This window comes from Myotis nattereri (assembly GCF_964212035.1).
Source record: "Myotis nattereri genome assembly, chromosome: 17".
In the NCBI taxonomy this organism is placed as follows: domain Eukaryota; kingdom Metazoa; phylum Chordata; class Mammalia; order Chiroptera; family Vespertilionidae; genus Myotis; species Myotis nattereri.
This window is the reverse complement of record NC_138092.1, coordinates 18,557,770-18,574,373: the sequence shown is the minus strand read 5'-3', so window position 1 is coordinate 18,574,373 and position 16,604 is coordinate 18,557,770. Positions and strand designations below refer to the sequence as shown.

The window sequence follows — 16,604 nt, the reverse complement described above, 5'->3', positions numbered from 1 at the left end:
TTCTGGTGTGTGTGTGTGTGTGTGTGTGTGGTAGAGTCACTCTTACCATGAATAATAGAGAAAGAAGTGTAAAAACTCAATAGTGTAAGAGCTGGTATGTGAGTGGATGTGTGCACACGTGCCTCTATGTGTTTTAAAAGAAAAACTCCTCCCTCTCCAATGCAGACAGCCTTCTACACCCTCTTCCTAAAGTCCTTGGAGCAAAGCTTCCCTGGTGCCAAAACCAGACTAAAATGCTCTCACTTTTCTCTGGCACGCTTCTGTAAATTTGGAACAACTTACGCTTTTGGGGTAGATCATTCAGGATTTCTGCCGTTTCCTGCCCAGAGACAGTTTTTTCATGGAATCATTGTAGAACTACCTTTCACTGATAATTTCTTTATACTAACCTAACTGACAGAAGCTATTATAAATGTTGCATTTCTAAATCTCTGGATTCTACAGGACAAATCAGGAATCAAGGTAGCAGCAGGAAATAAGGCACAGGCAAAGGGTTTACCCAAAGCCGGTTCAATAAATAAATCTCTTCAATATGCACTTGATCCACGTGCAGCTTGGCTCGTGGAAGATTAGGCCTGAGCAGCCAGAGAACATCAACGTGTCTGCACTATTCTCGGGGTAAATGTGAATGAAGAATATTTTACATAGACTTTTGGAAAGGAGAATTATCTCTATCTGGACTGGTGATCTGCTTCCAACTGTGACCAGGAATTTAAAAAGGAGTAGGAGGAAGAGGGAAGGGGGAGAGGGGGAAAGGGGCCTTAAACATGACGTTGAAAAAATAACCACTCCTTCAGTGCTGCGTGGAGGAAAATACTTCAGGTGTCACTGGTGATGAGATAGCCCTCCCGTATGGGAAGTTCTCTGGCCCTGGCTTTGGCCTTACTTTGCATAACTTGAAGTGTGCTCTCCGGGGTAGGAAAATTTATGGCCCTGCCCTTTGCAAAGCCAGATTCCTTTGTTAGTGTGCGTCCCACTAGACAAAACAGGCAAATGTCCCAGCTTCTCTAGCTCACAGATTTTCATGGCTATGAATTTGCCTTAATAGGCTTGCCAGTGTATAGGAAATACCACTTGCATTGTAAGTGCCATGGACCCAACTTCTTTGGGTTTATTTATACGCGCCATCGGAATGGGACTGGGCGTAATGCCTGTGGGCTGGTGCAGTGCTGAGGCTTGATATACTGGTATATTTGTTTAACCAATGAAAGGCCATGTCTTGTATTCCTATGGTTTCCTGTTTAATATGAAGCACAATATTAGACAGGTAAGAGCTGCTGGATCAACACTAGTTTATGTAGTGATTCAAATGATGTATTAGGTAACTAAAGTTAAAATTTTATTTAGGTAGCCCTGGTGGGTGTGGCTCAGTTGATTGAGTATTGTCCCATCCACCAAAAGGTCGCTGGTTCCATATCCAGTCAGGGCACATACCCAGCTTTCAGGCTCAATCCCCAGTTGGGGTGCATTCAGGAGGCAGCTGATTGATGTTTCTCTCTCTCTCTCTCTCTCTCTCTCTCCCCTCCCTCCCTGCCTGTCCTTTCCCCTCTCTCTAAAATCAGTTAAAAAATACTAAAAATTTTATTCTCAATACCTGTCTCTGAAGATACTGGCTATACATGTTAGTGAAAGGTAAGGCACACACTCCAAGTGGAAAATGAAAAATTGTTACAGCCTTCCCTAAATTGTTATCATTCTAAATAATTTCAGTTTCCAATTTTTAATAAGACCCAAGCACTTAATCCTTGAAATTACTAGCACTGAAGACATGGTACAAACATATTCTTACTTAACTTTAACCATAATGATAATAGAACCAAACAGGACACATATGCTTTCTGTTTATTTAAAGCATACTTTTGATAGTTTCTCAACACCAGGAATTGTTTAATAGTGTCACTTTGAAATCTGAGTTTCCAAGAAAAAAATTACTTTTTAGGGTAGAAAATCTGAAGCATGGATTTTTATTTATTTGGGCCATCTCTCTTTCTAAAGAAGTATTTTATGGAACCGACTCATAAAGAAAAGACTTTAAAGGCAATGGGTAATTTTGAATGATTAGGCCGCATTCTTTTGGGTTGATCTGCTTTGGGGTAGGAAGCCAGGAGAGACTCTCCTGAGGCTATGTGCAGACCTGTGGAGCCTTGTCAAAGCGCTGGCATCTGTCTGGTCATGGCTTTGCACCTTTAGAGAAGGAGCTCGGATTTCTTTGGGGTGAAACATGGGACCGGCAAACGTAAGAGAAAGGCAGGGATAAGAAGCCATGAAATAGCTGCGCAGGAGCAGCCAAGAGGGGTTCTCATCACTCTGTAATTCAGGAGTTCAGGAAGAACATAGCACATTGAAAAGAGCCGCAAAGGCAGTAGGCACAGGCAGTGCACTAAGCACCATTCACTTCCAGAAGTAGACTCTTGAGGTCCTATGTACACTATGTCCAAAAGTTAAAAAAAAAAAAAGGATATTAGGAGAAATAAATCATTTTACCAGAACCATGTTCACTTATTCCAGGAACTAGGCTATTTCATAATAGAAACTTAAATGAAGGCCAAAAATGAAGCAATGGCAGTTCTTTTTAGATGGATCCTAAATTCAGACAATTGGTATATTTTATTCAGGCTTAGTTCTATTTCTGTCTTCAGTCAAGCTATGGAGTTTTAAGACAGATTTCCATAGATGGCAAATTATTTTTAGTTCTTTTAATATTCATAAAAGTATAATACTTCTAAAAGTTTTACTAAATGTCTTCTTTTTTTTTTGTCTAACTAGTTACTAAGGTAACTCTGGCATCAAAATGTTTGTGTAACAAAGATATATTTAGTAATGAAAATTACCACTGATTGATTAGTTTGAGTGGACATACTTTTAAGTAATATTGATTTGCATTAAATTCCCATAAAGTTCTCCTCATCAAAGTATACCTGAATTAACCAACCATCATAAATATTTAATAAGTGTGGAAAGCACTTCCAGGAGTCAGCAGTACAACTTTCCTGTTTGCTGAATAAGCATCTACACAGGTCACTTCCCATCATGCATATTCATTTATAATAATGACAGTGGTAATCTGTAACTTGGAAGTTAAGAGAACGTTTTGAGTATCAAAATTCATTTTACTTATTTACCCCAGACAGCAAGACTTTTGGATATACATAATAACAAAACAGGACCACTTCTCTCTGCTTCCTTGAACTCACAATGCCAGCTCTCTTATCTCTCACTCTGTTAACCAAATGATGGGCCAAGTTAGTGATCAAAAACTGGGTGTGGTCAATAATATTCAAGTAACTTTTTTTTCTAACACAGACAACTCTGAAGCTTTCCCATTAATGATCCAGGTTCCTGTGCTGAATTATTACTTAACCCCATCAAAAATCCATGGACAGTTATGACCCAAAAGTAAATTACAAACCTTTAGGCTTTGAGAGCATGAATATTACAGAAATACTTGTGATCCAAAAAGCTTATAAGGTATTGCCTTAAAATATGTTTTTTGATCATTAATATTTTTTATTTTTTTAATTTATCTTTATTGTTGAAACTATTACAAATGTCCAGTTCCCCATTGACCCCCTCCATCACACCCATCTCTCCCTAAGTCCTTTATTACACTATTGTCTGTGTCCATGGGTTATGCATATAAGCATATAAGTTTTTTGGTTTGATCATTGATATATTCTGTTAAAATGATTGACCGAAATATGGAAAATAAAAGGAGAATCATTTACAGGCATTAGCCTGGGGCTTGATAAGCAAAGTGTATGTTTGTGTGTGTGTGTGCGCGCATGCGCGCACTTATGTGCATGGCTCACTGTATGTTTCTCTCGGCCACCATTGATTTCCTCCTCCTCACTGAACACTTGCTGGTTCCTGTCTTCCAGATGACACTGGCTGTCCTAGTAGCCAGTCCGTGTCTCCTGTGAAGACACCCTCGGATGCTGGAAACAGTCCTGTTGGCTTTCGCCCTGGAAGTGATGAAGACTTTACCAGGAAGAAATGCACAGTTGGAATGGTTGGCGAGGGAAGCGTCCAGTCAGCTCGATATAAGAAGGAACCCAAGTCAGGCCTTGTAAAGCCAGGTAAATGCACTTATATTCATCTTGTTATCAGCGTGGTATGACTGCAGTGAATTCACACTTGAAATGAAACACCTGTATGTCAAGACAGGGAACACTAATGCTGCACCCAGAACCCAGAAACATCTGTTTTCAAAAAGGATGTGGGACAAAGAGTGGAATATTTTCTGCACTAGTTGTTAAAAATTGAGTCATTATGGTGATAGGAGTACATTATGAAGACACAGAAGATGGAGCAACGTTGAAGAAATGTAAACTGGATGATCTAGTAGACACTTAAACTCTATAATTAATCCCAACATAAATTATATTAAGAAGTTACTTGGTACCATCTAAAGTGCCCACAAATTATGAAAAGAAGAGGTTATCTTGATGCAGATCTTTAGGGCTGAGCATACTTGCAAACCTAGTTATTTTATTTGCTTTTAAAGATTGAAATATGAATATGATGTTATATGTACCAGTTGTACTGCTTACTAATGCAGATTTTGCAATCAAACATGATACTTTCAAGAGAAACATCACAAGTGCTTTATTCAAAGTAATGTCCATCGCTAGCTACACATTTCCGCCATCTTTCAGGTAATTAGTGGATACCGTCCCAATAGAACTTTTCTTGTTTTGAGGCAGACCATTCAGAGACCCAATTTTCCACGTCTTCTTACATTTTGAAGTGCTGCTCAGAAAGTGCGTGTGCCACTGATCAGAACAAGTCGTAATCTGAAGGAGAAAGGTCTGGTAAATACAGTGGGTGGGTTAATACTTCCCAGGCAAGATCTTTTAACGTGTCTTTACCCGGTTTTGAAGTGTGTGATGGTGTGTCATCATGAAGCAAAATTACTTTGCTGTGTTTTCTGGCCCATTCTGTTCATGTTATGATCAAAGCATGGTTCAAATTGATTATTTGTTGTCGGTAGCAATGAGTATTAACGGTTTCACCTGGTTTTAGAAGCTCATAATACACACCTTCCTGATCCCATCAAATGCAGAGCATTGTCTTCTTTCCAAAGCGATTTGGCCTTGCAGTCGATGTTGATGGTTGACCTGGATCAACCCATGATTTTGTGCATTTTGGGGATTCTCAAAATAAATCCACTTTTCATCGCCAGTCTCAATTCGATGCAAAAAAACTTTATTTTGTGCCGTTGAAACAACATTTTATTGATGACTTTTCGGTTTTCCATTTGTCTCTCTTTCAGTTGATGTGGCACCCATTTTCCTTCCTTTAAAATCTTTGCCTTTGCTTGTAAACGATCAGAAATTGTTTGCTGAGCAACATTTAATCCTTTTGCAAGTTGTTGTTGAGTTTGACACACACCTTCATCCAATAATGCTTGTAATTGTTGGTCTTCAAACTTGTTCAGTTGACTGGATGTTCTTTGTCTTTCACATCGAAATCATCACTTTTAAAGTGTTTAGATCAGCGTTCACAAGTACCTTGAGATGGAGCATGTTCACCTTAAGCTTTCCAAAGTATATGATAACTTCTAATAGCACTTTTCTTCCAAATAAAGTAATGAATTAAAACTTCCCGCAAATGCTCTTTTTTTTGGCACGAAATTTGACATTTTTAAGTGTAAAGATACCTATGATGTTAACACCTTCAGAAAATTTGGCATATGAAGTTTTGAATCTTGTTGTCAGTACAACAAAATAGCATACATATCAAATCGCATATATATCAACATATGTGTAACTCCATCTATTGAAAAAAAATCCACATTATTAACTGATACACCAGTTATGTATATGAAAATATACATATTCAAGGATTACAAAATATTAAAAACTATTCAATGAAATAGAGATCATTATTGTATTGGGTGAAATACCATAAATATTAGAAAAGGTCAATTTTCAGAATTTGCAATATATAAATTTTATATCTCAGAAATATATACCCTAAGTGAGCAAATATAGTTTCAGTAGAACTGAAGTTTTAACCTTTCAGTAAAAGGACATGAGCATTGGCATTATGAGACAACATCTATATTGCATTATTTTCTTTAACATTCACAGTTATCCTATACATATTTATGAGCCTGAAAAGACAGATTAATAGCCTGCATGAGTCCTCTTTCCTTACATTTGTCTTCTAATTTTTGTTTGGTGATGACATTACTGTGCAAGGAGCTATAGACAGCTTTATTTCAATGGAGGCAAAGCTTGGCAGGTGTCCTTTTCCATTGGAAGGTCTGGCATCCTCTTCCATCTCTGTCAACTTTTGTTCTTCCTGAATAATTGATGTGCACAGCATATCTTAATGGATTATTCTTCATCTTGCGTTTAGTCAACCAAAGAGAACGTCATTTAATCTCAGGGCAAAACTTAAACTGTGTGAAAAAGAAGTCCCCTCTTTTCTAGGCTCCTGATAAATGTTAGTCGTGATGAATTTGTTAATAATCTATTGCTTTTGAATCATATAAAAAAGAAAAGGAATGATACGCAGTGGGGAAGACAGCATATGAAAAAGAAAGATGGATATGGTAAAGAGAGTGTTGGGTGTCCTCAATACTTAGGACAGAGGCAGTGAGGTAAAGAATGTCATGTTAATTATAGACAAGAAATAAAACCATTACCTTGTATACTGTGTGGGAGGAAAAATAATTTTTCTTCTACTCTTCTAAGTGCTTCTGGCTGGTCTAATAATCAAATTGACCTGAGACAGATTAACACAGTGGTTCTCAACCTTCCTAATGCCGCGACCCTTTAATACAGTTCCTCATGTTGTGGTGACCCCCCAACCATAAAATTATTTTCATTGCTACTTCATAACTGTAATTTTGCTACTGTAAACAATATGTAAATATATATGTGTTTTCCGATGGTCTTAGGCGACCCCTGCGAAAGAGTTGTTCGACCCCCAAAGGGGCCGGGACCCACAGGTTGAGAACCGCTGGATTAACAGGAGAAAATAACCAATCCTATTACAAATGTATAAACGGGGGTTCCCTAAGAATATGGGACTCCTGGAAAAATCAGGCAGTTGAAGCTTTTATGCACTTCTGGACAAAGAAGAAGGCTTCAAAGGGGAAGTAAGCAATTCACAGGTGTATGAAAAAGAGCAAAAATTTGTTAAACAAATTCTTGCCAGGCCACCCAGAAACAATGGGGCACAGATGGGAGTCTAACAACCAGACTTTGCAGCTTTCTCCCTGTCTGCCACACTTAGTTTATATTATACTAAGGTGATAGCTTCCTGAAAAAGCAGGTTCTTCCATCCAAATTCCTTTAGGCAGGTGAGAGGGCGGGGAAGTCAAAGGCTCTTCTTGACTCTTTTGGTTCTTAAAAATAACCAGCTTAAACTAATTTCCCCAAAAGGCATATTTTGGGTGGCAAAACTCGGCTTCTCCTCAGGACCCAAGGACAAGACCTGCCTCTCTCCCTCCTCCAGCTCAGTTGTCCTCTTAATATTGAGATATAATTCACATGCCATAAAATCCACACCTTTGAAGTGCACAACTCAGTGGGTTTTAGTGTATTCAAAACGTTGTGCAACATCACCACTATCTAGTTCCTGAACATTTTATCACCCCCAAAAGAAACCCCGTGCACACAAGTAGTCACCTGCACACTCCCTTTCCATCCCTGTCCCTGGCAACCACTTAACCTCGTCTCTCTCTCTATGGGTCAGCCTGCTCTGGGCAGCGCATGTAAATGGAGTCATGCAATATGCAGCCTTTGGTGTTTGGCTTCTTTTGTTTAGCATAATGTTTTCAAGGTTCATCAATATAGCATGGGTTCGGATCAATAACATTCTATTATGTTGATAAGCCACATTATTAAGTAGACTTTTTTTTAAGGAAATTTCGGTTTATAGAAAAATTGAGTGGAGAATACAGAGTCCCCAGGTACCCTCTCACCAGTGCTACCTCCAGCTTCCCCGGTTACTAATCTCCTGCCTTGGTGTTGTGATATACACATCTTGTTTCTCCATTCACAGTGGCTGGACATTTGGGTTGTTTCTGCTTTTTGTCTATTAGGAAGAATATGTTATGAACATTCAGGTACGGGTTTTTGTATGGACATGAATTTATTTCTCTTGGATATATAGCTAGGAGTAAAATTGTTGACACATGTGGTAACTTTATGTTTAACTCTTTGAGGAACTGCCAAACTGTTTTTCCAAAATGGCTGTGCCATTTTACATCCCCACCAGCAATGTGTGGGGGCTCTGATTTCTCTGCATCCGTCCTTGTTAACAATTGTTATTGCTTACCTTTTTTTATGATAGCCATTCTAGTGAGTGGGAATTGTATTTTATTGTGCCTTTAAATTTACATTTCCCTGATGGATAATGGTGATGAGTGTCTTTTCATAACACATGGGATGTAAGTTTAAGAGTAGGCACTCTGTCATCCTCTTTCAGTTCTCCTAGTGCACAGGGCCGGTATATATTGGGGGCTCGGTCAACGTTTGTTGACCTCAAATGCAGCAAAGGTGGCCTCTGGGATTGAGAAGATAAAATGATGCTGGAAAGAATGTCAGCCTCATGGATTGCAAAGAAAAGGTAGATTTCATTGTGAAAGTAACGTAGGATTAGAATGCAACCTGAGATTATTTCATTTTTGCTATCCACCCCAAATTATCTCCCCAAATATCCACCACTCATTCTAAAATCATTTTACAGTGGTAACAGCACAAGGAAATAGTGAAACACAAGACAGGTGTGGTGCAAAAAGAACAAACTAAGTTTAAAATAGGAGTTACGATTTCCATTGACCTTCCTTGTTTTAATAATCATAATAAAGAATAGTGATGTTAACATAAGACTTAAAACTCTACGTGTGCACACAGAATTCACACCAGCAACTTCCTGATCCTGCAGAAGTTAACTCACTTGCTAAGGATCAGCCACTTGTCTTGCTGAGAATGTTAAGGCCTTAGGTCTTTATGAAGAAAATGCAGACACAAAAAAAAGTAAGGGAGGGAGGGAAAGAGGAAGTGGGGGGGGGGGGGAGAGAGAGAGGAAGAGAGGGAGGAAGGACAGTTGTCTTTTGAGAATTTTGAAGGTCATGGACCCATACTCCAGAAGGAAACCTATAAGCACAGAATATTGCATACTATTTCTGAGATTTCATAGATCTCCTTTATTAGGATTTATGAATCCTAGTTTAATGACCCTTGCCTCTCAGAGGCAGAGCCTGACACACCACTTTTGTCAACTGCTTCCAACTTCATTACTCATAGGTATACCTATCACCTAAGCAGGTAAGGACCTTGTGCAAATATATTTTTTATTTGCGTTTAACCAAGCTCAGAGGTTAAAGCTTACTTTTTAGTTGCCTAAAATGCCTAAGGCAATCCCTGAAAACATTGTTTGAGCATTTGAATGGGACCCAGTTCTGTACAGTAAGCTCTTTTTGTATTTAGAAAAATCTGCATCTTGGCCTATAGTTCTCTGAACTTTCAGCAGAATAAACCTGTCAGTCACATACATATGAAGAGAGGAAATCCTGAAAATGAGGCCCCTGGATGACTCCCACATTTATAAAGCACAGAGACCTAATCTGTTAACCACCAGAAGACAGAGTTCTCAGGTTAAAATGTCCCCCCTCCTCCCTAGCCCCAAGTGGCTGTCTCTCCTCAGCCCAAACCGATCTTGGTACACGCTCTACTTTTTAAAAATAAACCGTCTCATTAGAACCAATACCATTTTATTAAAATAGCAAGCAATTAGTGCCTCGTAGACAGATGCTCATGGCCCTTGAACAATAAAGAACAGGAGCCCATTTAATTTTAGGTTGGTTGTTCTAGATCCTGGCAAACTGCTGTGCACCTCATACAGGCCGCCAGGAAGGGCTCAGGAAGGTGAGCAGCAAAGCCTGCCCCTTCCCAACAGGGCACGGTGGCACACGCAGCGTGGGAGCCCTGCCCTCCGCCAGGCACGACTCCTGGAACTTCTTAGAGGCAGCGAGCCTTCTGTTATTCTGGCTTCTCTCAGTGCCTGTGCGGATTTCATGGAAAATTGCCACCAAAGGGCAAAAGGAAACATCCCTACAGTCCAGTTGGATCGTGGCTTGATGTGTTCCTTTTGCCTACAAGTCAGTGTAGCAGAGGTTGACATGGACTCTCCGGAGCTTAAGAGGGTGCCTGCGGTACAGGAGGCGTCCAGTACATCCTTCACTGAGAATGGGGGGCGCACGGTGTGCGAGGAGTCCTGTTTGCTGTGGGGGGAGCATCGGGAAGATGTGGCAGCCGTGGCCTCAGTGGCAGCCGGCTCTTAGGGAGCTCATGACCTCAGGGAGAACACTGTCCTACGCCGGGCCTGCAGCACAGAGCAGGAGGAAAGGAGTGAAGGGTGAAGGTATCCCAGCTGGGAACTTGTGGGAGACTCGGGGCTGGAACGTTCCTCGGCCCAGGTGCTCCTCCTATATTGAGTTTGCAGTTTTCCCGAAGAGATTTTTTTTTTTTTACTCAGAAAGGAAAGGCCTTAGTTGGGTTACCGCTAGTACATCAAGCGGCATTCCCGGGCCTCCGTTTATGTTGATTTACTGCTCGGGGAGCACTGTATCTTACCCTGGAAGAAAAAGACTCAGGGCCAATGTTTTACAAATACAAGCCCTGAATCCTTTCTCCAGAGCAAAGGAAACAGTGAAACACGTTAAACGAATAATCAGAAAATGTGTGCCGGCTGGCGTGGCTCAGTGGTTGAGCATCGACCTACGAACCAGGAGGTCATGGTTCGATTCCTGGTCAGGGCATGTGCCTGGGTTGCAGACTTGATCCCCGATGCGGGGGGGAGGGGGCATGCAGGAGGCAGCTGATCAATGATTCTATGTCATCATTGATGTTTTTCGCTCTCTCTTTCCCTCTCCCTTCCCCTCTGAAATCAAGAAAATTAAGAAAATGTGAAAGAAAATAAAACCCAGCACCTGCAATTAAGAGGACAGGTAAAGAGCAAATAGTCGGGGCCACTTTGATTGTAAAGAAATCCACACTGAGAAACTGAAACGTTGAGATCTGCATTTGAAAGATGCCACCCCACCATATTTTATCAGCATTCAGACCACGTTAGTATCCCCTTATCAGATGGCACCCAGGCCACTGAAATTGGAAACCTGGCCAGATGAAGCATAATAACTTCGCGACAATAACAGAGGATTGGTTCCTTTAAAAAAGCTGTTTTCCACATTCGGGGGCATTTGCTAGGAAACTCAGAAGGGCACCAACTAGGTTAGGGACCGATCAACACTGCTTCCCTTAGGAGAGAGACGTCCTTTCACACACAGCCCACAGCCTGCAGACGTCCCTGCGCTTATCACCAGCATCGCTTTCACTTCAAAGAGAGTTCTGTGAAATGAGAGCCGGACAGCTTACCTGGGGAGGCCATTCTTATAATAACTTGCGCTGCCTAGAGGAGAGTTGGGAGCTTAGCGTTAACAGGGCTTCTCCCCAGGTGACCTAACTTGTCCTACCTTGGGGGGGGGGAGGAGGAGAAGGGGGTGCTTTCTAATTACCAGATTCTCAAGTCCGGCATGCTAGGTTCAAATCGAGTGTGCGCTTCAGCTGCTAGTTTTAGTCTTGAAACTTAATGGTTAGCATCTGTACAATGGGTTGTTGTGAAGATTAAATAGACGACGGAATGTAAAGTGCCCGGCGTTGGACCTGGCACAAGTAGTTTCTCAGTAATAATGGTCATGTGTAGTCTTAAAATAGATAGGTCACAAATGCAATGCACTTTATTTCCAAGGAAACCCTTAAAACTCTCTTACACCGAACTTAATGTTTATTTGAAACAAAAGTCTAGCATGTCGTGTGATTCCCGTTTACGTAAATCTGGAGGAATGGTTGCTATAGGACACTGACGAGAGTACAGTTTGACAGCTGGTACATTGCCGATGAGGAAAGAGATGGGAAAATACGAAAGAGCAGACAAAAGGCCACTAAAAAGCATTTAAATGTTTAAATGCTTTATGGCACTTAGTGCAGTAATTAATGTTCTAGAAACAGGCTGAGTCATTGCAGTGGTGGGATTGGCAGAAAATGATGTGTTTGGGGGCAGAAAAAGGTCTTAAGAGAAATATTTTCGTAGAGTAGAAAAAACTAGACTTTTAGTGCCAAAAAGAGAAGATTTTGGTTATATGGAAACTTCCAGCACTCTTGGCAAGGCGTTATTTTTCTAATAGCTTATAATTACAAAGGGGTTGCAGTATCTCGGCCCAGCCTCAAATAACAACTGTCACCTATTCTGGAGACTTAAGAAAATATCTGTGAGGACACGTAATTGTGAGCTTGGATAACACTGAAATTTGGATTTTAAACATTTTTTAGCTAATATTTATTGAGCACTGACTGTCCCAGGCTAAAATCTGAGCACTCTACTCATTTTACCTTAATGTCAGTGCTAAAAAGGGAAATCATTATCTCCTATTTTACACATGAGGAAAAGGAGGCACAGAGAGGTTAAGTAACTCACCCAAGGTCACACAGCTTGTAAATGGATTTTAAACAGAATAAGTTTGCTCCTAACTCCTAACTACTGCACTGGTTGAAAGATCTGCTTTCAAAGGATTGATTTTAATTGCAGTAGAGGAGTGTGATAATCGAAAAAGATGTGTTGATATAAGATAGAAATTATTTTCCTCTAATGTTTGTATAGCCCTAAAAAAAAAGTCTTATTAATTTTTATAAATTCGCTGATACAGTCTATATGTAGATTCTGCTGGCTGTTGCTGATAACAAATCAATGAACATTAGTGTAACTTCAATGACATACAGGAAGTTGAACACATAAGGCCATTTGGATGCAGATTGGTACAATATACCATGAGGATGTGAACATCAAAAAATGTTAAGGTCTTCAGTATTTTCCATACAATTGTGAACTGGTCCTCGCTCTACTTGTCAAAATGTTTATGTGCTGCCTGCCTATCGCGTAAACAAAGATCATTAGACCTTCTCAGCTTAAACAAGAGCTTTGCATTGATACTGAAATGGACCTCTGGAACTTTCTTTCACCCTGAATATAGCAGAGACTGTTCTGTGGTGGACGATTATAACGTCTGTCGCTTCTTTCCACCAGAGACCAGAGCAGTAAAACCAAGCTGAACTGTGATGAGTGGACGTCGTGTTTATGTTTATGGCGGGGTTACATATTTACTCTCATGCCTCTCCCGTCTGTGCTTTTGATGATGCCCCCAGTCGATGTAATGCTCCCAAATTGTCCGCTAGTGGTTTTTCCCTCAGAATTCGTCAGTTATAATCCTCTTCTCCCCAAAGGTGCCTGCCATCCAAATCCTGGCTCACTAGGATTTATTGCATGTACAATGTTCTAGAATCTAGCCACTGATTTGGGCGCCGGCCAAGCACTTCCTACGTGCGGTAACGTGTAGAGAATGAAGCACTATAGCCTGTCATACAGAGCAGACACTCCAGCAGACCACACACCCACTGCTGGCAAGAGAAATAAACCTGGAAACTTCTTTCACACACAGACTCACAAACCCAGAGCTGTAAATCATGCAGAAATCTGATCTTGTGCCTTAGTGAGGAGGAGAGTTTATTGAAGAGGCCGTCTGCATGTAAAGGCAGAGACCTAGTTAAGGAGATCCAACAAGGGATGGTGAAATACCCGGCAACAGCTGGAGCCATTCCACATCATTCAGGGGCGGGAGGAGGGCTGAGGTACCCAGAACCCAGACAGAGAGAATTTCCAGACCGTATGTGTGAGCAAACCGTGCCCTTTCCCTGACAGGTAAGGAGCCAGAAGGGACAAGTATCCTGATCCCTCGGTCTTCTTTGTCGGTGTAATTTGTTGTGTGGCATTTTGGTGTACTGTAGGGTTATTGACAAAAAGTGATGTGTTGAAAAATACAGTATCTTCATTTGGGAAAGTCAGTGAGTTCAAGTCTTCCACCAGCTAAGCCTGTACCTGATAGCAGCCAAGGTGCGGCAGTAAGCTACGTGGATGAAAGTTGTGGTTAAATGCGGTCACTGTTCCTACCTGGCAACAGTGGCCTTATGTTCTAAGATGCAGTCTACTAGAATGTTTGTGGCATTGCGGGAAGGAGGTCACCATGTAAGAGTCTAAGGAAGACTTTCTATTTCTAAAGGAAATATAAACCTCTTACTTCGCCACATATAAGATTTCTGCTAAAGCTAGGTTTGAATCCCAGCTATACATTGACTGGCTGGCATTCATTCATTCAACAAATATGTATTAAGTATTCACTCTGTGTAGCCGAAACCGGTTTGGCTCAGTGGATAGAGCGTCAGCCTGCGGACTGAGAGGTCCCAGGTTCGATTCCGGTCGAGGGCATGTACCTGGGTTGCGGGCACATCCCCAATGGGGGATGTGCAAGAGGCAGCTGATCGATGTTTCTCTCTCATCGATGTTTCTAACTCTCTCTATCTCTCTCCCTTCCTCTCTGTGAAAAATCAATAAAATATATTTAAAAAAAAAGAAGTATTCACTCTGTGCTGACACCATTGTCCCAGGCGTTAAGAGTAGAGGAGTGAAAAAACAGACAAGATGACTGTTCTCATGAGCTGCCTTTAACACGGAGAGATGGCTGACACACAAGCAGACAAGCCAGATGAGTTCAGATAGTGACAAGTAAAACAAGGCAATGCTATGATGACAGTGACTGGGGATGGGGCACAGAAGTGTCTGGGGAGATGATCTTGGAGCTGAGAATTTAGCCATAATCCTTCACAGGTAAGGAGAGTTAGGAGGGGCCAGGGAGAGTTGGGGTGGGGGGGGGGGCGGGCGGAGGTTGGGACAATGAGTTAGAAAGCAAAGGGTGGTAGCAGGTGAGGTCTGTATTGTTAGAGTGATGGGAAGCCATTGGAGGGTTTTAAGAAGAGAGACACAATTTAAGTTTTAGTATGTTTTGGATGCTTCTGGCTACTCTGGAGCTTCGCTTATGAAGAGATGAAACTGGAAGCAAGTACACTAAATTTAGATGGCTTAGAAAGGAGGCTACAGGGTGAGGCAAAAGTACGTTTACCATCATTTGCATGGAAATATTACAATAATGAATAAATGATAATACAAGAATAAATTCCATGTATTGTGTTCTCACGGCTGTAGGCCTACCCTTTCCCAATCCTGTATATGAATACAATGTATGTGACAGAATATAAGGTCCCCTATTTTCCTGATGAGATTAAAAATGTTCCATTTATTCGCTCACTCGAGTAAGCCTTAGGGATGTGGAAGAAATAGTCAACGTCCGGTGGGTTTTTTTATTTGTTACTTTAGTTAAATGTATTTATACTCTATTATTAATTTAAAAACATTGACTTTGTTCATCATAGTTAATTAAAAAAACGTGATTTCATCTTTGCCAGAGCAAATTATCTTCACTTCCGATCAGTTTGTTTGACATACAGCAGTTCTGAATCCATTGTCTGGTGCCTGTTGTCAAGATAAGTCCTGTGAGGACATGAGTTCAGTGACTGTAAAAAGAGACCCACACAAAATACAGATGTTAAAAGTAAACGAAGCTCATTGGTCTCCTGTGAAACAGCACCTAGGTATTTGGGTAACCCAGGCTGGTAGGCAGCTGTGTCGTTGACTGTCATCGACTAGGCAGAAGGAAGGGGGGAAAGGACCCCGCACCCAGGAAGCGGAAGTGAAATGTGTCATTTTTAATTATATCCCAGGACATCTTAGTCACCTATTATTATGGAAGTAGGGGGACATGGAGAGGGACATTGGAGGACAAGAGGCAGGTTGTCGCAGCATCCATGTATAGCTTGGAGACAGTGGGTTTTGCTGTTTCCTCTGTACCTGATTATCCTTGGTACCCAAAGCCGTTCAGTTAGCAAGGGATATGAGTTTTTGTGATCCCTACAACTTCGCCATTGACTGAATTGTTATTTGAGTAATCTTTAAAAGGCTGGAGGAGTTGTACCACAGGAATAATTAAAAATCTGTCTTTCAGTTTCTTGCCCCCCTTCATATTAAACAATCCTGGCAGTGGACCTCCGAAGGCAGCCCAGGTTAGCCCTGATGGAGGTCAGTTCAGATTGATGAGTCTTTTCCAAATGGAGACTTTTTGTTCAAAGAAGGTAATTATAGAGAGACCTCTATAATAAGAGGCTTTGGAAAGACACTAACACAAAGGGATTTCTTTTCTGGGAGGTAGTTGTGGGCGGAGGGTACCTCACCTTCTATTTAGACATGGAATAGGGTGGACCAGGTCACCCGCAAAGGAGTTCATGGGTGGAAGGGTTTCTTTTGTAACAAAAGAAACATTTTTTTTTTCTTTATAATATGGACGAATCATGAATACTTAGCCTTCTCAGGTTGCTGTGAGAATCAAAATCTGTTTGGTATATAGCAAGACTATATTCATCATATCCTGCATGTTTTGCAAAACTCAGTGTCAGCATTTGGCAAGAAGCTGGGTTTGTAGAGACCATATTTGCCCAGTATACAGTATGTGCTCAACAAATGACCACTGTCATTACTGTTATAAAAATGAGAAGATGAGGCACGTTTCCAAATAGCACATCTTGAAGGCATTTGAATGTCCACTCACCATCTTGTCTGTATCAGCCCTATTTTGTCAGGAATACCTC

General features: G+C 41.0%; 1 protein-coding gene across 3 annotated transcripts in view; it reads left to right on the top strand.

Moving 5' to 3' along the window:
• The window catches only part of SYBU (syntabulin), a 104,998-nt gene that overhangs the window by 55,271 nt on the left and 33,123 nt on the right, over positions 1 to 16,604 (top strand). For all 3 annotated transcript variants that reach the window (XM_081111311.1, XM_081111309.1, XM_081111310.1), the window contains one exon: positions 3,879 to 4,076. In XM_081111311.1, coding sequence (XP_080967437.1) covers positions 3,879 to 4,076 — 198 coding nt within the window. The remainder of the gene's footprint in view (positions 1 to 3,878; positions 4,077 to 16,604) is intronic.